Source organism: Acanthochromis polyacanthus, chromosome 7 (assembly GCF_021347895.1).
Source record: "Acanthochromis polyacanthus isolate Apoly-LR-REF ecotype Palm Island chromosome 7, KAUST_Apoly_ChrSc, whole genome shotgun sequence".
NCBI classification, from domain to species: Eukaryota; Metazoa; Chordata; class Actinopteri; family Pomacentridae; genus Acanthochromis; species Acanthochromis polyacanthus.
The window spans coordinates 19393441-19418022 of NC_067119.1; the positions used below are offsets into that span (position 1 = coordinate 19393441).

Sequence of the window (24582 nt, forward strand, 5' to 3'; positions counted from 1 at the left end):
GCTACTTGAGAGGCTAATTTTACTATTCGCATGCAGCGTTTAAATTTGTATTTAGTATATTATTATGTATTTATGTTTTCAGGGGAGTCACAGGACCCTTGCACTGGCGGACTCATATATTCAGAAACGAAGAAAACAGAAATACCCATATAACCAAGCTGGCATCAGATAACACTTGGTTGTATATTTATTAGAGGTTAGTTGCTTCTCGTAGGCTTTAGATGCAGTTAGCTGCCCTGCTCCTGTCTCCTGCCTATACAGTTTATGTTCCTGCCTCGTGTCTCCAGCCTCACAGCGCTCTGTCGGTTTATTTTGAGTGTGGATGGGTGGGGTTCTGGCTGCAGCCAATCAGAGACGCTCTCACACAGGAACTTCCTGCTCTGGACAGAGGAGCCTGAGAACAGTTTTTTTGTCAGCTGGTGGCTGCGACTCGTAGCTACGTCAACTCTCCATGAAGACAACAAGTTAACTCGGGCCACTAATGAACCGACAGCGAGCCTTAACATGAGAGAAGCGAATGCCTCGACTCCTCGGTGAGAAGTTGGCGAACTTCAACAGCCAGACTCGGCCGCGTTTCCCGGCGCCGCTGTCAGCAAGCCCCATGACTCGCAGACTTGTATTGTCTTAGCTTGCTGGCTAACGTTAGCTATTTGTTCTGAGCATGGCTACCAGAGAGGTGTCTCTACGACAGAAGTACCGTCACCCACCGGTGACGGTGAAGCAGGAGCCGGACGACGACTCGGACGCGGAGGAGCCTCACCTGGGGCTGCGGAGGGCGGACGGGCTGGAGTGTCAGATCATCCACAGCGGACATTTCATGGTGTCGTCGCCCCACAGCGAGCACCCTCCGAAGAAGGGCTACGACTTTGACACTGTCAACAAACAGACCTGTCAGACTTATCATTTCGGCAAGGCGAGCACGTCGCACCTCTCCATAGACGCTTCACTCACCAAGCTCTTTGAGTGCATGACTCTGGCGTACAGGTAAGCTGTGACACATCTGATCTACCTGAGCTTTCATTCTCAGATCAGGTCGTGTTGAGTCTCATCTGTATCCCCGGTGCAGTCAGACGTAGTACACGATGTGAAATTGCAGTCACGAGTCATGCGACTTCCTACTCCTCATGATTTTGATTTTTAGTGTGAATGTGCATAAAGGACCCAGAACCTTTATGTAGAAGAGTAAAAACCACAAGTACGAGTCCTGCATTGAAGTATCACTGGCAAAATGTGAATATTCTGCAAAGACAATGGACTCACATGTCATCACATATGACCCTTTCAGATTGTGCCTGAAGTGGCACCCATTTGAACATTGTCATGGAAAAAAAAATATTAGACTACCCTTGTCATCAAAAACAATGGTTATGCAATCAAGTACTAACTCCTCATGTGACTAAAACAGACAGAAAAGAAAACATGAAATGCCTAAATGCACTGTTTCTATTTATGTAAGAACTTAAATGATTTTAGGTATTATTAAGAAATCCATGGAAAATGGCTCGATATCAGCTCTTAAATTAAACTCTTATGAGCTATTTTTGTTGTTGTCATTATATTTGTCCAAACAAATACACCTTTAGTTGTACCAGGCATTAAAATGAACAACAAAACAAGGGCAGTCTAATATTTTTCTCCGTGACTGTATATCCAGTTTTCAGTAGGAACTCCCCTCTAAGGCTCACAAGATGAATGTTGGGGGATTTTTGACACGATTAATCGGGTATGAGTTAAGAAAAATTAACATTCATGTTTAATTGTGTGCGATTATACATTTTTTTCTGCCTCAAGCTATTGAATGAATCGATTTAATAGCCAAATGTTCATATATAGAAACGGTTTTATAGGAGCTTTGTTCAGCAGTTTCCACTAAAGACCCCCTCCTAAGACTCACAAGATAAATGTATTTGTTGACATGGTTAAACAGTATGAGAGAAGAAAAACTTATATTCATATTTCACTTGGGCGAACTTTACCATTTTGGGCATCATACAGTTAAATGAAGCATTTAGCAAGTAATGGGCCAACTTTTTTTAATATATGCACAGTTTATGATGATTTTTCCCAACAGTTTGAAACTAAGGACCCCCTCCTAAAGCTCGAAAGATAAATTAAAGAGAACTTTTGAAATGGTTAATGGTGCATGAGAAAAGGGAAATTTATATTCATATTTCATTTTAGATAATTTTACCATTTTTCTGACTCAAACTGTTTAATTGAGCCATCAAGAACTATTGTTTCTGGCCTAAATTTTCATATATAACCAGTTTTATGGTTGTTTTGTTCAATAGTTTCTCATTAAGGGCCACATGGGATACATGTAAGGGATTCTTTGACATGATTAATGGCCAATGAGAAAAGAAATATTTATTTTCATATTTCACTTTGGATAACTTTACCACTTTTGGTGTCAAACAGTTAATTGAAACTATCAATCAAAGTATTGATATTGTGCCAAAACAAACTGCAGAGCTTCAGCATGCCTTGCCAAAAATTGCTACAGGAATAGATCCTTTTATTTTGTGCCAGAAGAAATAATTGAGCGTTCTCAATAAATGCTGGCAGGCGCAGCTCCAGCAGTTTTCTGTCACCTGTACTTAAAATAGTAATCATGGCTTTTGGATTGCAACATGTTTATGCTGGGCGCTAAATAATTGGTGTTTCAGTTACTGACTCCCTTTATTGTCCCCAAAAGAGTAAATAAACACCACATTCCTCCTGGTGCATAAGTATGAAAACAAAAAAATAAACTTGTCTTGAACAGCAGCATTCATGCAAGACGTGCAGGAAGTTTTTCATTATGAAAGAAATGAAAAGAATGTCAAATATATGATGCCATTCAGTGAGATTGCAGCAGTGAAAGCAGGTACTTACTACGGATTTAAAACTTTCTTTTTAATTTGTGGAACTGCAGCATCCTGAGTAACAATCAAATTATTTCTCTGGAAACTTGAATATGTTTGTGGTTCATTTTTAAGTTTCCATTTAATCTATAAAATGATATACACAGGGAAACAAACAACACTTCACCTTCAATCCACCTGGAAAATGTCTGACATTTTTACTTGATTAGTAGCAACCAAAATCAGAAGTTGATGGAATTAAATTACTAGACTGATGTTTCAGCGTTACATGCAGCCTACATTAAACAAAGGGCAATTATAGGCTCCTTACCTGCCATCTAATACCACAACAAGTGTGGCGTCTAATTATTATTTTCTTTACTGACTAAACTAGCAATTATGTTTTTCATTAGTATTGTAGAATAGTAGTTCCCAGAACCCAAATATACATCTTCAAGTTATTTGTTTGGTTCAAAGCAGAAAGATATTAAATTAGAAGTTATACAAACCAGCAACTCCAGCACAAGAGTTTTAACCAGAAAATGTTAAGCAATTTTGCTTCATAACTGACTTCTACAATAATGTGCTCTAATCACAACACTCCTCCGCCATTTGCACCATAAATCCTGAGAAGATATGATTCATAACGCAGCCCAAGCTTCTAAAAAGCCAAACTAAAATAAGTCCAACAAATGCTGATAAGTTTATAGTACTTAAGACAATGTTAAAGCCGAGGGTTTAGATATAAACTGAAATAAAGATTGAAATTAATGTAGATATTATTAGATAAGTTGCACAGAAAAATGCAAGACTCAAGTTACTCATGGTATTCTGTTTACAGCTGTAGCGTTGGTGCCAGCTGCTCAGAGGATTCCCTCTGACTTTGCGAATGGCACCAAATTTGACACACTGGGGGGGCTATTTATAGACGAGTTACTGTTCTGTTGTTGTCATTCATCCTATAAGAAGAAGTTCTGAGTATTTATTTACACGAAAGAGCCTTTACGTACGACAAGATCACTGGTGAATCCCATTAACACTCTTGTCAGTACTCCCACATTTCTGTCTACTCGCTGAAACAGATTTTCCACTCCCAAACCCCCCACACAGTCCTCAAAACACTCAAATGATGACTGGAGCAAATCTGAAAAAGACTGGACAGGAAGAGCAGATTGTTAAAGAGACACAACAGGGAGGGTGGAAGGAGGGAAACTGTGATCTAACCCTGGTGGATTGTGATGAATGTTTGGAACCCTTTGTTTCATAATCACTGTCCTTCTTAAAAATATTGACATCAACTATCATCATTTGAAGAACATTTATATTTCTATTCATACACTCAGATGCTGAAGTTTACCCCAGGATGGTTTGAGTCTGGAAAGTTTCAATCAGTCAGCACTTTGTTATTGCTTGTTTAACTCTAGTTAAAACAGAAGTGTTGACGTCTTCTGGTACTGGACAGACTGTTTACGGCTACAATAAAGTCGCTGTGCTCACTTGCTGTAACCACACCAATGCACACTGATGAGCTCCTCTGATGTCCCCATGTCTTACATTAGCACCACTGCACTTGGTTTATATGACTCCTTGTATCCATATCAAAGCTGTAAAGCTCTAACCTGAACCTGATCTCAACAAGCTTCGTCTTGTTTGCTTTGCTTGCTTTCTTAATGTGCCAGAGCTGGTCAAGGTGACCTGTAAACAATGTCGTGTTTGCTCTTGGATTCCCAGGGTCCAGTTGAGCTTGCCTGTTCTTGTGGTAAGAGACAAATCACCCAATTCAGTGGGGAAAGTTTATTTTGTCAGATAAACACTTCTGAGATGCTTCCACAATTGGCATTTACATATGGCCGAGTACTACATAACTGCTTGGGTTGTTGAAGCCAAATTTATGCTACAAATGACGGACACTGACTCAGTGGTACAGCGAACAAACATCACTAGTAAATGACTTGGAGGGGGGTCAATTATTAAAATTGAAATCAGAGTGAAATTTTTAAAGCAGCAGCAGCATTTATTTCTGCTGGTGTTGAGGTTTTAAAAATAGCCTTACAGAGTAAATGTTTGTGGTGGGGATGTTCCCGGCAGAGCTCAGTAATCACATTGGTATCGGCTTTATTTAGCAGTCAATGCTTTACTTGTGTCCGTTGTCACACAGGTGTTATAAAGGCAGAGCATAACTTTTCTTCTAAGCTAACTTGAGCAAAAGCTGCACTGAAGCCAAACACATTCAAGGATGCGTTCAAAAGAAGAGATAAATATAGTTGAGACACCAAAAGATTATAGAGGATAAAAGAATTCATTGTGTTGATTGACCAGCCCATCGCTGGAGTAGAGAATACAGGTTTTCGCCATTGTTTGGAGCTTTTGGATCCACAGTACACCTTAGCCTCTCCACACTGGAGCTTTGCAACAAACTTCATTACCACCTATAATGCCTTTTATGAGATATCACTGCTGCTGGCTTTACCACAGACATTTAGAGTTCTGGCCTCGCTGCGCACTGGATTGACTGCACTTTTGATTTACAGCGTGCAGTGCTGCATTCCTATCAGTTTTGCAGGTCTCATACAGCAAAGCGTGGACTCCATTGGTCGATGCTTGAGGTATTGGTGATTTCCTTATACGAATTAAGCTAATGTCTCCCATCACATGAGAAATGTTTTGTCTTTTCAGTGGCAAGTTGGTGTCTCCTAAATGGAAGAACTTCAAAGGCCTTAAACTGCTTTGGAGAGACAAGATCCGCCTCAACAACGCCATATGGAGAGCCTGGTATATGCAGTGTAAGCCCCACATCGTCTGTTATTGCCTTGTATTTGGTTTCCATAGAGGGAAAACTGTCTTCTTCAGTATTTATCAAGTTGCAGCTTGCATCAAGAGATCAGGATCTGATTCAACAATGTCTTGGCAGAAATTGTGGGGCGAGTTTTGAACATGTTGCCCTTGTCAAGATTCAGGCGTTACTTCACTTCATTTAAATTCACATTTGCATGTGTCCTACAACTTACACTTAACAGTACTTGTGTCATTATTTGTGTAAGCATAAACTATTGCTTCAAAGAATCGAATTCAAGATTTCAACATAAATACAGGCGCAGGAACTTTGCTTCCGTAGTAACAGTTTGTTTACATGCCGCAGGCAATTCTGTGATCATGACTGATAGCAACTCTCATTCATGTCATAAAAATAAACACAAACTGGGTCAAGCTTTTTATGAACTGTGAGTTATGATCTTTGATCTAACGCTGTTCATGGTGGCAGAGCATGATTCAACTGTGGTCTGTGTGATCCTACAAAATCTTCCTGTTTTTTTAATTGCACTGTAAATGTCCTTTTGTGGAACAAAAAAATTAGAAACTGTGTTTTTTCATCAGGGACTGACTTGTGTTGTTTTATCTACCAGATGTGGAGAGAAGGGAGAATCCTGTTTGTCATTTTGTGACACCTCTGGATGGAACTATGGACTTGGATGTCCATCGTTCTGCAGAGGTAAAAATAGAAAAAGTGTGGTTTCTTTTAGACAAAGGCACCAACAAAGACTCTGTTGTTAGTTTTCTCCAAAATCGTCCTGTTGATCGTTTTATGTTCAGTCTCTCCAAGTTTTAATTGTCACTCAGTTTTATGTTTCCCTTACCATTTCCTGTCTTTGTGCTGTGTGCTTGTTATGGACTTTGGTTTAGTTTGCGTCTTCTTTTTTCTCCTGCAGGCCCTGGCCACAGAGGGGAAATGCTGGAAAAGAAGAATTGAAATTGTCATTAGAGAATACCACAAATGGAGAACATACTTTAAGAAAAGGGTACTGTATTGTTCAATTTTTTTTAAAATAAATACACAATATTATTTCAATTTTTGTTTGAAGGGTACTGTGTATTTTGTAGGCATGTTTTCTTTATTTGGCCATGAAACATTATTATATATCTAATGTAGCGCTCACCAACTTTTTTGTAGCTACAGAAACACAAGGATGATGACCTGTCAAGCTTACTTAAGGTATGCAAAACTGCTTCAATTTCCCAAAGCTCTTCTCGTAGCAACGCAGTCATTACTATCACCATCTATTCGACCAGATGTTGATAGTAATGTACTTAACCCACGCTAACCCAGTTACCAACCTATTATTTTTATTCTTTTTACCATATCATCTTTACAAACGAGTACTTTTGACCACTTGCACCTAATTTCTTGAGACACTGTATACACACACAGCACTGTGCAAAAGTTTCAAGCATTATAATGAATATGCTTTCAAAATAATGCAATAATTCATTTTTATTCGTAAATACTTATCTGTTTCATACAAACTGTAGTAAACAGAAAAAACTACTTCAAGTTTATGTTTGGTTTGATGACCCTTTGCCTTTATTGCAGCACCAGTTCTCATTAGGACAGCTTCTCAAGCACTTGGCAGGTCAATTGCTCCAAGTGTCTTGAAGAAATCTTCATAACTCCTCTGTAGGTTTAGTGTTTCTGTCTCCTTATGTAGTAACAGACTGAAGATATTGAAATCAGGGCTCTGTGGGGATCAGACAGTCTGTTACGGGAGCCTTTGTCCTGGTTGTTGCTGAACATAGATCTTAATGACTCTTACTCTATGTTTGGGGTCTTTGTCATGTCCAGTAGTCCATCCATCCACATTTTTTCTAAAGCTTTTTCAAACTGGGTCATAGTAGTAGCTGCAGGTTCTCCAGGTCATTCCAAATGTTTCTCTCCCAGTAACACTTGCCGGTTCCTCATGGTAGATCCCAAGGACAAATGAGATTTTAAAAAATCCCTCCAAAAAATTCTGGGGTCTCCTCCCTGTTGAATGTGCCCCAAGAACCTCAGAATTAAGGCTGCTAGGAGGTCTCCTTATCTGATGCCTGATCCACCTCATCCAGCTCCTTCTGGCATTCCATTTTCATCTGTCATGTACAAGTTCTCAAGATATTTAAACTTCTTCCCTTGGGACAGCAAGCATCCCCAAACCTAAAAGAGCAATCCACTGGTTTCCAGCAGAGAAACTTTGCCTCAGACTTGGAGGCTTCACACTCAAATTCAGAATGAATTCTGTATCAGTCAGATGCCTTCCTGTGTGATGGATGAGAATCCAGACATCTAGAATGCCTCATACTTTTGCACAGCACTGTACCAATAAATAAGGAATTGTTTTTAAGAACAGTGCTTGATTGGCTATAGTTCGGCCCTACCTCTTGTTGGCTGTTCACAATGCTGCATGCTTGTGCGTCATTAACTTGCTTGGTGGTTGCATTTTGAATACCCAAAGGGGCCAGAGGAGCAGTTGTCGCTGTTTGGGGAAGTGTCTCCAGACATGCTCCGTGTCTCCTTTTATCAGGATGAAGAGACTGCTGCACGCCGTGTGACTCGTAAGCACAATGAGCCGCCTGCCCCAATGGAGATGGACGCCCTCTTTGACATGGATGTTCTCATGTCTGAGTTTTCAGACACGTTGTTCTCTACATTGGCCTCACATCAGCCCATAGCCTGGCCCAACCCCAGGGAGATTGGTGAGAAAATCATCAGATGTTTGTTTTTAAAAACGAGTAAAGACTTTCTAATTAAACTTTTCGCATCTTCCCACTCACCTGATTTGATAATTCATCTTCTTTTTCTCCTCATTTCACTTAGTTACAAATAACAAGCCTCCCTAAATTATGCAGCATCCCAGTGTTAGGGCTGGGGCTCAATATTAGGTTGTGTATCTGTCAAAATATTGGCATGTTTTCCCTCTGCTTCTGTTTTCCACAGCTCATGCTGGGAATGCAGACATGATCCAACCAGGACTCATCCCCTTACAGCCCAATCTAGACTTCATGGACTCCTTTGATCCACTGCAAGGTAGCAGCAAGACACCACCTGCAGTAGCAGCAGCAGCGCACACATAAACTAATAATGCACACTGGACAGGAGTCAAGCGCACATGTTGTAGTAACTCTGCTGCAGCCGTTGGCTTAGCCTAACACAACATGTAGTGTGGTTATACTAACCTCTAGCTAACATAGAGACTCTTGTTCCAGACTTATTTCACAGCCTCCGTCAGCCCGTCTTCCCCTCTGTTTCCCCCACTGCACCATCTGTCACCCCTCTACACAGCAGCAGCTCTCAGTCACAGGTAAACACCGACCCAAGGCTGGGTCCCTAACACACACCTCCATAATCAAAGTTTGTTCAAGAAGTGTTGTTTTTTCAGTTTGAAGATTTTTGTTCCATTTTTGAGGGTTTTCGCCACATCTTCCACCATCTCTCTGTCTTAATGTAGTTACACAAAAGATCTATGTAACATAATAATCTTACTAAACTTTATTTACATAGCACTTTTCATACATGACTTGCTCAAACTGATTAACATTAAAGTTGATATTCTTTTGAAAATCGAACCATCACTATTAATATGGCTAAATATTTTGCTTCTCTTTAGTGCTGTATTCCTCCTTGAAGCTCCATAGATGTAATTTATTCAGCCATATTTGGATGAAGCTATAGAAATGTGTTTGCAGGAGTTTCTGTTACGACAGTAAATTTACTGTAGGTCTTCATCTGACTTTAAGGCACAAAAGCATTATAGTACTGTTGGAAACACTGAAGACATGTTCGTGTGCAGGTTTTTAACAAGGCAAAAGGATTTCAGAGGAAGATAAATCTAGGACTTCAAAAAGGAGTGATCTTTTTTTTCTCCTTCAATTACAACTTAAGCCTGGCTCATACTACAGAAGTTTCAGACTAATTTGCCCCCGTCTCACTTCTACCAGCAATTGGAGGAATAATCTGATCAGGGACCTTGGTCTGAACTGATGTTCAGTGATGTTAGAGGTTTACAGAGCCAGTCTTAAACCTTCTGAACTCATCACTCATCAGGTTCATACCAATTAAATCAAACATGTTTGATATTTACAAATTAAAACAGGGAGGAAGCCACATATCACTAAATATTTTAGCCCTTGCAGTTAATGTTAGCTACAGATATTAAGAGTAATGGTTAAAATCTCACCTTAAAGCTGCTGTCCGGAGTTTCCGTTTGTTTTCAATTTATGTATCATTTTTTAACAAAGCTTAAATGTGTTAGTCTAGTTCGATACTATAATATAATGTTAGTATAACGCGATATGAAAATTTATTCCTGAGATCCGCCTTCCTCTCATAGACCCCCATGTTATTCCAAAAAGCGCAGGTCGCTGCCGACCAATCAAGTTCGAGCTTCAGCTTTGTCATGCTGTCAATCAACGGTTACGCGCACAGCAAGCAAGCCCATGCAGAGGTGGGCGAGCTACGCACTACGCAACCGCGCGCACATTTGTTTTGCTTGTGGAGGAGCTGAGAGAGCATCAGGGATCAGCAACTTCCAGAAAAGTTACCAATCCCACGGCTTGTCAGGCCAAGAGACTGCAGGACGCTTTTTGGCTCGGGGTGCTCGCGTCGCTCCCCGACCACGGCCTCCATAGCCCGCCTGACGGCTTCGTTTAGATGCCCGACCTCTGGAGGAAGATGTTGGAGCGTCTGGGACATACTCTTCGTCAGAGGAGTCATGCAATTCTGAACTCTAGATAGAAATAAATAAACAATGTAACACATATACACGCGTAAATGCACTAAGTTTGATAAACAACGTCATCGAGAGGGATACACGAGTGTAATCACATATTGAAACTTTACTCGTTCGTCCTAGCAGATTCATGTTATTTTGGTATTAGGACAAGTTAGACTCAATACAGCATTCTAACGTAATTCCTTTATTATTTACTAAATGTACTAAATGTAGAAGAGTGGAAAACAGCAAAACAGGCGAGATGCTGCAGCACTCCGGGCACTCCTCTCATGTACTGCGCGCGTGCACAAATAAAGGGGCGAAATCAGAGGGAGGGAGGGTGGGACCACCAGTGTTTTGGGAGACGCTGCGATTCAAACTCCGGACAGCAGCTTTAAATTCTCTTTAAAGAATAGACAATCTGTATTGATCGTGTCTTTCCATCCATTTTCTAAGTCAGACTCGTTTAGCCATCTGCTTTTGTTTATACTGTGTGCCTGTCTAAGAGTAGAAAGAAGAATATGTGGGAGGTTTTTTTCTTATTTTCGTGATGCACTCTGATTCCAAAATCTGTTAGGATTTTAAAACTCCTGTAGTGTGAGCACAGCTGATTTTCCTGTGTAATTTTGTACTATAAAACCTCTTCAAAATGTATACGCCCTGAATTCTATAAATACAAAGACATGTACTGTATAAATGCAGCTACTTGGACAAACATTTGTCCACAGTTTTGCTATTGCCTGTACCCTCCCCTGTTATTGTAAAAGGCACATTATAAAAGCCGTTGTTTGTTGAGGTGTAATTTCATTGCAGCTTGTGAAAATTCAGTTCAAGTGTCAGTATTCAGCAGCCAGAAAAGTCAAGTACTCGTTATCATTTGAATAAAAAATAAATTGGCTTCTGATTTTGTCATTTCTGACGAGTAAAGAATCCAGTCAGGATCGACAAATTGCCATTTAACATGAACCTTAATGAAATTGCATCTGTTTTGTATCATATTGCACTTTAAGAAAGAAATAAGAGTGTTGTTTTGCTTTCCTTTTGCCCTCCCTTGCCAGACCCAGTTAATGTCCTCTATGCCGCTCCACGCCAACCACATCACCCCCTCTGGTCCCCTGTCCATTCCCTCTCCCATGGCCGGTCAAACCAGTCGGTCCGGTGGTGGCAGTGATGCTGCATTTGTTCCAAACTACATGTCCCTGTTTCCTGGGCAGGTGACAGCCAATGATCAAGCAGGTGTTTCCTCTGTCTCTCAGCCTTTATCCCATGATCCTCTGGTGCAGTGCCTTTCAGGTCAGGACATGGGCCCTGCAGCACCCATGGTTCCCTCACCCTTGAGTAACAACTCCACTGTGGATGAGACTGTAGCGCACTCTGTGATCACACACACAGCCTCCTCTACGGTCACACCCAGCGACACAGCTACCACTTTCAGCCACAGCTCCATGTCCACACAACCTTCACCTCAACTCCAGCCCATGGCCACATTACCCACCACTCCTGTGCAGCACCCTCAGACGTTTGCTCTGCCGCGCCCCTTTCAGCCATCCAGTGCCAATAAAAGCCGACCCATGCAAAGGATTGCTCCTGCTAACCCGCTCCCTCAGTCCCACCTCATCCTCACAGGTCTGTGGTTTCTGATCAACATACTGATTCTAGAAGGCATTGTAAAGCTGCTTCAGTTTATGTTAGGAACCACAAGATAGCGCTCAAGCATTTCAAATGCAGCTATTTAGATTTACAATGATAACGCTGTGATACTCTGCACACACATCTGAGCCACTGTAGCTCCTACCAGAACAAATGAAAGCATGTTCACTAATTAGCAATGAAACTGTTTTGGTATTTTGATACGTTTAGAAAATAACCTCTCTAGCAAACAGCTTAGTGTTTTGTTATTTTAATCTATAAGATACTTAAGTTTGTTTAGCGAGATAATTTCAACAATTTGCAAGATATTTTTAACCAAAAATTTAAATTGTTGTACTATAATGTAGTGTAAATCTAATATCAATCAATCAAACTTTATTTATTTAGCACTTTTCATACAATAAAAATGCAACGCAAAGTGCTTTACAACATTAAATTAAAAACAAGAATTTATACAAGAAGAATATATCTATACAATAGTATACAAGCCATCTTTGTGTGATTTTCATTAAAGATATTAGAAATCGAGTACGTTCAGGTTTGAAACCTGTTCAAAAAAGCATTACATTAGCCACAGAGTTCAGTTTTATATAAATGGAAGAGCTACATGTCAAAAATGATGGCCTATTGATGAATTTTATTGTATGAATGTATGTTTCTCCATTCAGCCCCTTTTCTAGGTCATGCCAATGCTGTGATTGTTACACCCAAAGCAGATGTGGTCTCTAACCCAGGTGTTGTCATCACCTCTTCTCATCTTGGAGCAGTATGTTTTCAACTCACTGAGCATCATCTTCTTTGTTTCATTTTCTTATGCGAACTGCAGAGCTGCAACATTTATATTTGCATGTCGCATAAAGGTGATCAGTTACAAAGCAAATAAAGACCATATTTTATACCAATGGTTCCTGCATCTCATTTTATCTATTTTCTTTGTTCTCTTTTCGTGTATTTCAGACTTCTGGATTTCACATCGTCCAGAAGTCTCCACAGTCGATTGTTCCCAAAGAAAAGTCATATTCTTCCAGTCGCAAAAATCAGAGAACTTCCTCTCCTGTTGGTAAGAAATGACTCTAACCAGAAGGTGCCTCATAATCCACCCCAAGCCCACTACTTTGTAATTTATGTTTTGTTTTTTTAAATTTTATTTTCAGTTCAGCCAGGATCCGGTCAAGGATCGCCATGTGGGTTGGATCAGGTTCCCAGTCCACAGTCACTAATCAGCAGCAGCAGTACAGCTCTTGTAAAGAATGAGCAAAATCAGGTTTGTGTCTATTAATGTTTCTTCATAAAGAATATAAATATTTGATTATTTGTATAACATATAGGGCATTCACATATCAGAGCTAATTTCTTAACAAAATCTAAATGCCGCCTAATATGTTAAAAAGTCACAGACTGAACTACACATCAGTAGCATTTCCCCTTTTCTCTGTAATATTTGACGCACTCTGTAATACCTATGTGTATTATTTCCTTTGCTGTTAAATGACAGGGCCGAAGGACAACGCACATATCTGCTGAGCAAAAGAGACGATCAAACATAAATATTGGCTTTAAGACACTCTGCAGTCTGGTTCCTATAAAGTCACAGTCAAATGTAAGTCTGTGTGTGTCTGCATACAACTTCTGTAGCAGATTCTGTACATGTTTTTGCGCAGTGCGTTTCATTTCCTGACATATTTATTAACTTTGTCTAGGTCAGTAATGCAGTCACGTTGCAGAAGACAGTGGAGTACATCGGGAAGCTCCAGCAAGAGAGGCAGGCGATGCAAGAAGAGGTCAAGAGATTACGAGAGGAGATAGAGGAGCTCAACACTTCCATTAGGTATGTTCAGACATCTTACGTGTCCCACCCATTTTATGATGTACACAAGTTGGAGAGACACATAACGCATCAACTCTTTCCTTCTTCCCTCACTGCTTATCGACAGTGTGTGTCAGGAGCAGCTGCCTGCGACGGGGGTACCAGTGAGGCGGCATCGTTTCGACCACATGCAAGAGAAGTTTAATGAGTATGTAAAGATCCGCACTTTACAGAACTGGAACTTCTGGATTGTATCCTGCAATGAAAGAGTTCTGACACTGGTTGTTGCTTATTAACGATGCGTGGTGTTGTGTAAATGATTTGTGTGATGATTGAAAATATTATACAAACAACCCAAAATTCAGTGTGACAACTTTACCAGTCATGCAGTATTTTAAAAAGAGAATTACTTTGCCAGCTATTCATACAACTATCATGGAAAGTAGACTGATACTAGTACTAAACAACATCCTAGCATTTGTCTTTTGCACTTTCTAATGCAGAGTGAGCTTGGGCAGATAACTGATAGTGTTATCTGGGCTCATTGGGTCTTTCAACATCCTACCTAGCTGCCCAGGAAACTCAGTTGGGGTTGATGAGGTTCAGCCTCAGCTGTTGCCTACATAACAGTCAAAAGGTTTGCTTCTGTTGTTCCTGTACTGTTGGGGACGTGTACAGACGAACAGCTCAGTTGGGCCAATGTGTCCTCCATGTGCTCATCCTCTAGCATGACTCCATTGCATCAGGCACCAGCACAGTGTCCAAGCTACACGTTGACTGAACTTGAATCCAACATCAGCTGGCAAACCTGTTTGCCAGCTGATGTTGGATTGAGCTGAGTTTGGGAGCTTTCATGCTGCCATTGTCGTTCTGATTAGGGCTCGACTGATATGGGTTTGGTTTTTTTGTTTGTTTCATTTTGTGGCTGCACAGTGGGGTAGTGGTTAGCACTGTCACCTTGGAGCTAGAAGATCCCTGGTTTGCGTCCCGGCCTGGGATCTTTCTGCATAGGATTTGCATGTTTTGTCCAGGTGCTCCAGCTTCCTCCCACAGTCCAGAAACATGCTGAGGTTAATTGGTGATTCTGGATTGTCCATAGGTGTGAATATGAATGTCCTTGTTTGTCTGTATGTCTAACCCTGTGATAAACTGGTGACCTGTCCAGGGTGTCTGCTGCCTTCACTGTAAATCAGCTGGGATAGACTCCCACCCTCCATAACCCTAATAAGGATTAAGGGGTGTATAGATGATGGATGGATGTTTTGTTATTTGGCCGATACTGATTTATTGGTACTCAAGAAAGACTGATAACTCATATTTGGAGGCGATATACATTAAATGTAATGTATTAACAGCATGTGACAGCAGAGAACCTATCATTCATAACTAGACTTCTTCATTAATAGGGTGACTATAACTGAACATAAAATAGAAATAGGAGTTGCTAATTTCGGACGCTCTGTTGATGTGGGATTGACTGAGATTGATCAGTTTCTTCTTCTCTGTTCTCTTAATATTTCACTGTTCTATCACTTTTATTGTCCCCTAAGGTCCATATCTTACAATATTATTCTTTATTGTTATCCAGACTCTGTTTCAGGGTCGCTAAGCCAACTGCGTAACCGCTCGGCATTAGCATAGCCTTAGCCACTGATTTCCTCCTTTCTTGTTCAGTTTTTCAGTCTCTGCTTGAGAGGCATTTCTGACACCACAAAGTTACTACAGACAGAGAGGAGGCTGCATCAAACCAGAAAAAGCATTGTTAATGTATCAATAATAGGTTAACAAAAATACATGTGACAATAGTCGAGAAAATGGCAAACATCAGCTACAATAATCGACATGACTGATAATCGATCCATCCCTAGCTTTAATTGGCATTTCTCCTGCTTTAATGAAGGAAATATCTAACTATCTTAGCTTCAGGCTAAGAAAATGGGTTCTTAGAAGGTCACACCAATACTGACCTTCACCCAGAGCCATTGAACGGCACGTCAGGTTAATGTTGAGCTTCACCTTCCTCAGGCAAAGAGACATTTGTTGAGAATCAGCCAGGCTTGAACAGTGCAAGGTTGGCTGGGCACAGGAGGACATCATACACTACCAGGACAAGAATCCAGAAGTCTATGTTGTAGATGAGCCTGTTCCACTGTGGCCTTTGCCCTCCATTGGCTGCTGATTTTTACGGCTACCACACAGAGATTTTTTAATCAGCTAACTTGCAGTATCGCCCAACCTCTCTTAAGGCCAATTCGTGGTTTCTGCAAAACCAGTGTGGAACTATTGTCGGTCTGTTATGGTCACATTCAGATAGTAACCCCATTCCCAAACACAGAAAAACACATGGAACCTCTGTGGACGTTTCTGAATTGAGCAAGACTCAGCAATCTTTACAGGATGTAGCAGCAAGTTACGTCACTGTGTTCTGAGTTGTCGTCAAAGTGGGTGGACGCAGCACAGGATGTCTGAAGAACTTAGATCTTCCTACTGTGTTTCGGCACATTGGAGAGTGTAAAAAATCAAATCTCTTTCAGAGTCTGGTAGTGATTGCTTCAATTTCACCTGTTTTAATGATGAGTTATAAAGGTGTGAATGACAAACCAATCCCCTTCCACAGTCTGTCCTTGTAGCAAGCATTTGTTTTGAGCACATTTGGTTTTCTGGTGGTAGGATGACAAAATTAGCAAAAATTAATTAAAACTTTCTGTGCAGAATTAAGGAGAGCCTATCATGTATTTCCACTGAGGCAATGCTGTTCAAACTCTGTGGACTTGGCCACCTCCCCAGCAGCAGTGGACTCTTCTCTCCATTTCATTGATGGTGGAGATTAAAGGAACATTAAACATCATGCAGTACACTCATCATACCAAAATAGTGCAAAGATTGCATTATTGATAACTGTTTTTATTTCTAAGCTTATTCCTTTAGTTACACGTGAATGATCAAGAAACAGTTTCATGAGTTTCATCATTTAAATGTAAGAACAAAAGCTACCAAAGCACAGATTTGAGTTTGTCACTCTAACAGCTGATCAGGCAGAACGGCATTTGTCCCAGTACATGGTATAATTGATCCTTGACCGTCATGTTTTCTAGTTCAGCATTATTATCAAGCCTCTCTTTGAGTCTTTCAACGGGATGGTGTCAACTACAAGCAGAGCCGAGCTGTATCAGACGACGCTGCAGTGGCTCGATCGTCACTGCTCCCTTCCGGTGCTCAGACCCAGTAAGTAAAACCGTTGTTCTCTCAAACACACACATAATTACAACTAACTTTCTTTCCAGCTGTAGAGTTGCTGTAGAGATCGCTGCTATCTACACGCCACGATCTTTGTTATTTCCTGCCTGTTTTCTGTTTTCAATCAATAGTGACATTACAGGAAATGTAAATCTACCAACACTTCTCATCACTTTTATTAATACAGTGAAATTATTTCAGTTGTAATTACACTCTGCATTAGTGTTTTTTTTTCACCTCCCGCTTGATCTAAACAATATGCTTAGTTGCTTCTTAAGTGTGACACTGACAGCTTCACTTTAAGGAACCTGAAGAAGGAAAGTGACGTCAACTGATGTCTATCATTCAGTCATAGCTTTAGTGGATAACTGTTGGCTGTGCAGCTGCAGAAACCTGTAGAAAAAATGAAGGTTATCGCTCCAACTTTTTTCTTCCATATATGTTGGGCCCCCGCCCTCCTCCCTCACGGAGTCAAATCTTTGTCTTGCAGGCAAGTCATTGGTTTTTTAAAAAGTCCCATAAGTCACTGTTCTTCTGCATTCTGATAAAGTGATAAAGAAGTGTTAAATGCAACAGTCATGAAAAAGTGAAATGACAAATTTGCTCAAAGTTTCCTGGAAAGCAATAAACCCAGAATGTTTTTTTTTTCAAAAGAAATGATTTAACAAAATCAGATAGAATATCAGCCGCTTTGCTGGTCCCCTCAAAATTTTGCAATTCAACACTTTATCACTTTGTTTGTAATCCACAGTTCTGTTTTGTACCAGTATGAACAATTTGCAGCATTGATTTATACGAAGGTACCTCCATGAAGACATCAATAAGATGAGAGCTGAAAACTTTTTTTGGTCTTTCTGCTCATTGTTTTGTGATTTTCCATTTTACATCAGATCCCGCATCTTTGCCATTTTGGTTGTCTCACTGTTTTCATCACTGCAATGAGATTTCATGAAATAAAGTATGATATTTACAATATTGAGATCTTAGAATTAGCTGGTAAAACTGATTTTAAGCTATATTTTACCAGGATTGTCAAGCTTAGGTGTCTTAACCCTCCTGTTGTACTCGTTTACAGCACTTAAAATATTATTGAATTGTCTGGGGGGGAAAAAAATCCAAAAATTCAGCAAAAAATTTCCCAAATTTATAAAAATTTGCAAAATCTTCAGAAAGAAAATTCCATAAAAATTTTATTTAAAAAAATAACCCCCCAAATTTGACAAGAAATACATTTTCCAAAAAAATCCTAAAAATATCCAAAGTGATTACATATTTATCAGTAAAACTTCTAGTATTTTCTTTAAGAACATTCAGAAAAAGAATATATTTTTTTGTTTTTAGAGAGGAAACATTCTTTAAACATTTCTTTTTTTCCCTCAAAAAATGTTCAAAAATTTCCCAAAATAATTTTGAAAATATGGAAGTTTTCACTGTGAAAATATAATTTTTTCCCCCACATTTTCAAACTTTAAATGGGTCGTTTTGACCTGCAAGACGACACAAAGGTTAAAACAAGATAATTTCAAGATTGTTTGACTTAGATTAAATATTTAAGATTCATTGTCTTAAAACACGTCCCTCCATCTTGCTGAAATGTCACTTGTTAAGTGAATTTATCTTAAATCAAGCGGGATGAGACATTTTGAATAAAAATAAGACAGACTTGGTAAGATTTTGAGTTTTTGCAGTGTAGCCCCTGTTTATAGGTCGTCCACTTAACCTGCTGAGCTACATGGGGTCGTAGCGGAGTTGTAGGTCAAGGGAAAGAAAGCATGAGGACTCACCCCTGCTGTGTATTCTGGGAAACCCTGTGGTTTTTTCCAACTTGGTGTGTCATCCGGAAGGAAAGGAGATAAGGAGACTTGGTGGTGGAATGAGGAGGTACAGGAGTGGATCCAGAGAAAGAGGTTAGCTAAGAAGAAGTGGGACACTGAGAGGACTGAAGAGAGTAGACAGGAGGACAGGGAGATGCAGCGTAAGGTGAAAGTAGAGGTGGCAAAGGCCAAACAAGGGGCTTACGTTGACTTGTATGCTAGGTTGGACAGTAAGGAGGGAGAGACTGACCTGTACAGGTTGGCAAGGCAGAGAGACAGAGATGGGAAGGACGTGCAGCAGGTTAGGGTGATAAAGGATAAGGATGGAAGTGTGTTGACAGGTGCCAATGGTGTGATGGGAAGATGGAAAGAGTACTTTGAAGAGTTGATGAACGAGGAAAATGAGAGAGAACAAAGAGTAGAAGAGGTGACTGTTGTGGACCAGGAAGTAGCAAAGATTAGTAAGGATGAAGTGAGGAGGGCATTGAAGAGGATGAAGAGTGGAAAGGCACTTGGTCCTGATGATATACCTGTGGAGGTATGGAAGTGTCTCGGAGAGGTAGCAGTAGAGTTTCTGACTGGGTTGTTCAACAGGATCTTAGATAGTGAGAAGATGCCCGAGGAATGGAGAAGTGTGCTGGTGCCCATCTTTAAGAACAAGGGAGATGTGCAGAGTTGTGGCAACCACAGAGGAATAAAGCTGATGAGCCACACGATGAAGCTATGGGAAAGAGTAGTTGAAGCTAGACTAAGGGCAGAGGTGAACATCTGTGAGCAGCAGTATGGTTTCATGCCAAGAAAGAGTGCAACAGATGCAATATTTGCTTTGAGGATGTTGATAGAGAAGTGCAGAGAAGATCAGAAGGAGCTGCATTGTGTCTTTGTAGATCTGGAGAAAGCTTATGACAGGGTGCCCAGAGAGGAACTGTGGTTTTGTATGAGGAAGTCTGGAGTGGCAGAGAAGTATGTTAGAGTGGTGCAGGACATGAGGACTGTAAGACAGTGGTGAGGTGTGCTGTAGGTGTGACAGAGGAGTTCAAGGTGGAGGTGGGACTACATCAGGGATCAGCTCTGAGCCCCTTCTTGTTTGCTATGGTGATGGACAGGATGACAGACGAGGTTAGACAGGAGTCTCCATGGACTATGATGTTTGCAGATGACATTGTGATCTGTAGTGACAGCAGGGAACAGGTGGAGGAGAAGCTAGAGGCATGGAGGTTTGCCCTGGAAAGGAGAGGAATGAAGGTTAGCAGCAGCAAGACGGAGTATTTGTGTGTGAATGAGAGGGACCCAAGTGGAAGAGTGAGGGAGAAGAGATCAAGAAGGTGGAGGATTTTAAGTACTTAGGGTCAACAGTCCAGAGCAATGGAGAGTGTGGAAAAGAGGTGAAGAAGCGTGTACAGGCAGGCTGGAACGGCTGGAGAAAAGTGTCAGGTGTGATGTGTGATAGAAGAGTTTCAGCTAAAATGAAAGGAAAGGTTTACAAAACTGTGGTGAGACCAGCCATGTTGTTTGGTCTGGAGACAGTGTCCCTGAGGAAAAGAGGCAGAGCTGGAGGTAGCAGAAGTGAAGATGCTGAGGTTCTCTTTGGGAGTGACCAGGATGGATAGGATCAGGAATGAGTACATCAGAGGGACAGCACATGTTAGAGGCTTTGGAGATAAAGTCAGAGAGGCCAGACTGAGATGGTTCGGACATGTCCAGAGGAGAGAGAGGGAATATATTGGTAGAAGGATGCTGAGTTTCCCACTGCCAGGCAGGAGGCCTAGAGGAAAACCAAAGAGGAGGTTTAAGGATGTGGTTAAAGAGGACATGAAGGTAGTTGGTGTGAGAGAAGAGGATGCAGAAGACAGGGTTAGATGGAGGCAATTGATTCGCTGTGGCGACCCCTGAAGGGAAAAGCCGAAAGGAAAAGAAAAGTTGTACCAACAACAAATTACATTTTCAGCTCATTAACAATTACAAATTTAAGCATAATGAGGTAATTGGTCTGATGCGTATTTTCACGTCAAATGTAGCTATTTTAATTTTAATGTTCAAATGAATCAGAATACCAGCTCTGCTGAATAGACTGTTGTTTTCTTGTTTCTTGTGGTTGTTAACGTGTGGTTCACTGCTTTTCAGTGGTGCTGAGTACTCTTCGCCAGCTGAGCACAACTACGTCCATCCTCACTGATCCATCGCTGCTTCCTGAAGAAGCTGTCCAGGCTGCCACATGCACAGATGTTTCGTCTTTCTCTCAGAGGAGTTGAGGTGACCCCTAAAGCCACCTGAACCATAAAAAAAGACATATCACTAGTCGTTCTTATTCAGCAAGGTCAAAATGATGAAGACAAACTTTGTCTGGCTTGGTTTAGCCTGAATGTAAGGCTGGTGTAGAGTTTGGTCTGTTGTACACTGATTGTTAGAATTGATGCATGGAAGGACCTCAGCTATTGTGCAAAAAAGGCTTTTATTATATTGTGTTTGAATAAATACTACTTTCACCTGCTTTAGGTGATGATCTTCTTTGACGGAAAGCTGGTACTTGTGGTTTTATTTGTTGAACAACAATGTATATTTAAAATAAGACATTTCTAATGTAAAAAAAAAAACGTGTTCAAAAGGGAAATATTGAATGAATGTTGATTTTGTGCTCTTGCTCAGATGTAGAAAATGTGTAGATATGAGGCTTTTTTTTCACCAGGAGATGAGATTAATGTGAGATTTACCAGGACTTGCTTGAAGTGTAGTTTGTGTTTTTTGGAGGTTTTAAAATCTTTCAGAGAGACGTCACCGCACAATGTAGAAGATCGACTAAAGCAGTCTCATTGATACCAGATGGATGCAAGTTTTGTTGTGTGTTCCATCCCTAAATTACTCAGGTGAAAGTTGTTTTGCCAGTTAACAGAAGTGGTTTCCTGGTGGCTTTCCGTCCATGCCGTACTTCTGCCTTCATACTTTTGCTCACTGTGTCCATTTGTAGTGATTTAAACTGCGAGTGGCACACAGCAGCATTCATCTTTGATATGTTACACACAGGTTACTGCGCAGGTCACAGCATAACGGAGCAATATTACTTACAGCCCTCATAGGGAGCATAGCTGAAACAGCAGTACACATAATATTTATATTCACATGTACAGTATTACAAGATTTTGCGCAGTAGGGGTCTTTTCTGGTCTTTGTCTGTGACTCAGGGCTATGCTTGTGTGTTTTTTTTCCCCTTATTCATCGGAACAAATCAAATCAGGATCCTTCTCTGCAGGAAGGCTTGTTATCTACAAAGGGTACAGGTTATATCACATGGTTTAGTTTTTATTTCTTCTCATGGTCACACTAATTTATGATGATGTGTGTTAATGAGAGAAGAAAACAATCAGTCTGTCTCATGAAGACAGCACAGAGACACATCCAAAGCCATATCAAAGAGTAGTTCATCCATCACCGCTGTTCATTTGTTGTATTACTGACATTATAGTTGGTGGAAAACTCTGCTCTGTTTGACTGTTTGAGAATTGGATACAATGCAGATGTAGTTAGCTTCTCAGCCTTAAGGTCAAAGTGTCCTTACTTGTGCTGATTAGTCTTTTTTTTTTCTTCGTGGTTCAGCACTCCTCAGGCCGACATAGATTTTGTATTTTTGCTTCCTTTTTGTGCAGAACAACTGAGTTTACGGTGGCAAAATGCACCACTTTGACAAATGTGCAGTCTTTTCTTCCGAATGTGGATGAGTGTCTTTTAAATGAGAGATTTCGTTTGGCTTCAGGCTAATTTACCTGTGCATAGATGGAGAAAGCAGTGATCAAAGTTAAACACTTTTGCAACATACAATTGCAACTATTTAGTGTTGCAAATCACATATTAAGAGCTCATGTGTGCCCTAAAAGAATTTGTTCAGAAAAAAATCAAATGCACCAATGAATGCAGCTATGGTTATCATTATTGCAAGTGATAACGTTTCCCTTTTTGACATTTTTTTCTTGACCGCACACAAAAAGCCCCAATGTTCACCTTAAGCTCAGCGTTTGTGTGATGATTTAGTCTGTTTTTTCCTCTTTCATTTAGCGATTTTTAAAATATTTGTCGTACCAGGTTGGATTTCCAGCTGTTGTTTGGTGTTTTTTGTGAGGAGGTTTTATACCAGTCGATGTACAGTGTGTCATTGCAGATTGGATCTGCGCATGTTAGTTCTTCCCACATTTAGTATTGTATTTCATTTGTTTTAAGAAGAAAAGATATTTTCTTATGCTGCATATGAGTGTTTTTTGTTTTCTTTGTAAAATGTCTACATGTGACATGTATGTTGTAAAATGCCTTAAATGACTCTGAATCACAATAAACACAACAAAAGGCAAAATCTTGACTTCTTGCAACTTTATTTTCAATAAATATCTTTAGATTTTCTATAAATATGACCTATTTATCAGAAACTGATAAATTCAGTACAAGTTTGCTTTGTCTACCGCTCAAAATAGTTATAAAAATAGTATTTAAATAATTTAGGGCTGTTTAAAATAAATACATTCATACTAATCAGTGATTCTAAACTGCTTTGCCGAGCCTGCCATGCAGGATCTCCAGCAGGCACTTGGCGTACACAAAACGGTCAAAGTCCTGTTCAAAGGAGGGCAGGCTGCACTTCTTTGTAGCCGTGGAGTTGTTTGTGGACGGCGCCACATCGTCGGTGTACTGGACGGCTTTCTTCAGCGTTGACATCTCAGGCAGTTTGGAGATCTCATCCAAGTAGCACCTGATGGAGGGGAGCTGCTGCTGCTCTGGGCCCAGCAGCTCTGAGGCGCTCAGGGAGTTGCAGGAGATGCTTGGAGGCAGTGGAGATGCAGCCTGCAAGAGACTAACTCGCTTTAGTTGAAGAGTCAGTGCAGAAACTGGAGCATTAAAGGCTGCTTGGTCACATTATTTCTGTGTCATCTAAGAAACCCAGAAAAGCTGAAGCATGGTTATATTGTTCCACCTCAGGAGAAAACTATTGCTGCACCCAACAATTACTTCAGATGTAATACATCAGAGAATTATTTTATTTCATACAATAGATATAGAATATTGCATATCATTAGACAAGCAATCATCAAAATTATTAAGTAATAATAAATTTTTTCATTTTTCTACATCATGCTATTTTTTATTTAATTAAATAATGATATTGATTATTGGATAAGAAGTCATCTATTATCTTCAATTTTGTTCAGTTTTTCAATTATTTTGTTTCATACAACTGATACAGATTGCATATCATTAGATAAGCAATTATGAGTTATTCTAGTTTTAAATCATCGGACAATTTTATTTTCAATAAATATTAAAAAGTTATTGTAGATTATTGGATGAGCAATAATCAATTAATTTTCTTTTAATAGATTTGGCAATAGAATTGATTTAAAAAGAAATTATAGATTAGGACACAATATTAGACAAGCAAAAATCACTTATTTTTCTGTTTTTAAAACATCGAAAAACAATATTCTTTGATTAAAAATAATTGTGTATTATTGCAAATTATTTGAAAAGTAATAATCTTTTTTTTCATTTTTTACATCATGTCATTTTTATTTCGTTAAATAATATTACTGATTATTGGATAAGAAGTTATGTTATTTATTTTCAGTTTTGTTCAGTATTTCAATTATTTTATTTCATAGAATAAATATAGATTATTGCATATCATTAGATAAGCATCCATCCATCCAATTACTGTACTGAACTGCATACAG

General features: G+C 40.0%; 1 protein-coding gene across 4 annotated transcripts; it reads left to right on the forward strand.

Annotated features, from left to right (window-relative positions):
• The first annotated feature begins 344 nt into the window (after positions 1-344).
• mlxip (MLX interacting protein) lies at positions 345-23210 on the forward strand. Of its 4 annotated transcripts, none has more exons than XM_022196399.2 (17): positions 345-984; positions 5520-5626; positions 6248-6333; positions 6551-6640; positions 6799-6834; positions 8108-8348; positions 8590-8679; positions 8859-8953; positions 11422-11989; positions 12682-12779; positions 12971-13073; positions 13168-13277; positions 13509-13613; positions 13714-13841; positions 13948-14071; positions 16916-17045; positions 20996-23210. In XM_022196399.2, exons 1-17 carry the CDS (start codon positions 662-664, stop codon positions 21121-21123), a joined length of 2562 nt encoding a protein of 853 aa, XP_022052091.1. In that variant the 5' UTR covers positions 345-661; the 3' UTR covers positions 21124-23210. The 4 variants fall into 4 exon arrangements, with proteins under 4 accessions (XP_022052091.1, XP_022052090.1, XP_051806850.1 ...); XM_022196398.2 differs by having other exon boundaries at positions 346-984; positions 6793-6834; XM_051950890.1 differs by having other exon boundaries at positions 346-984; positions 8177-8348.
• Positions 23211-24582: the final 1372 nt, after the last annotated feature.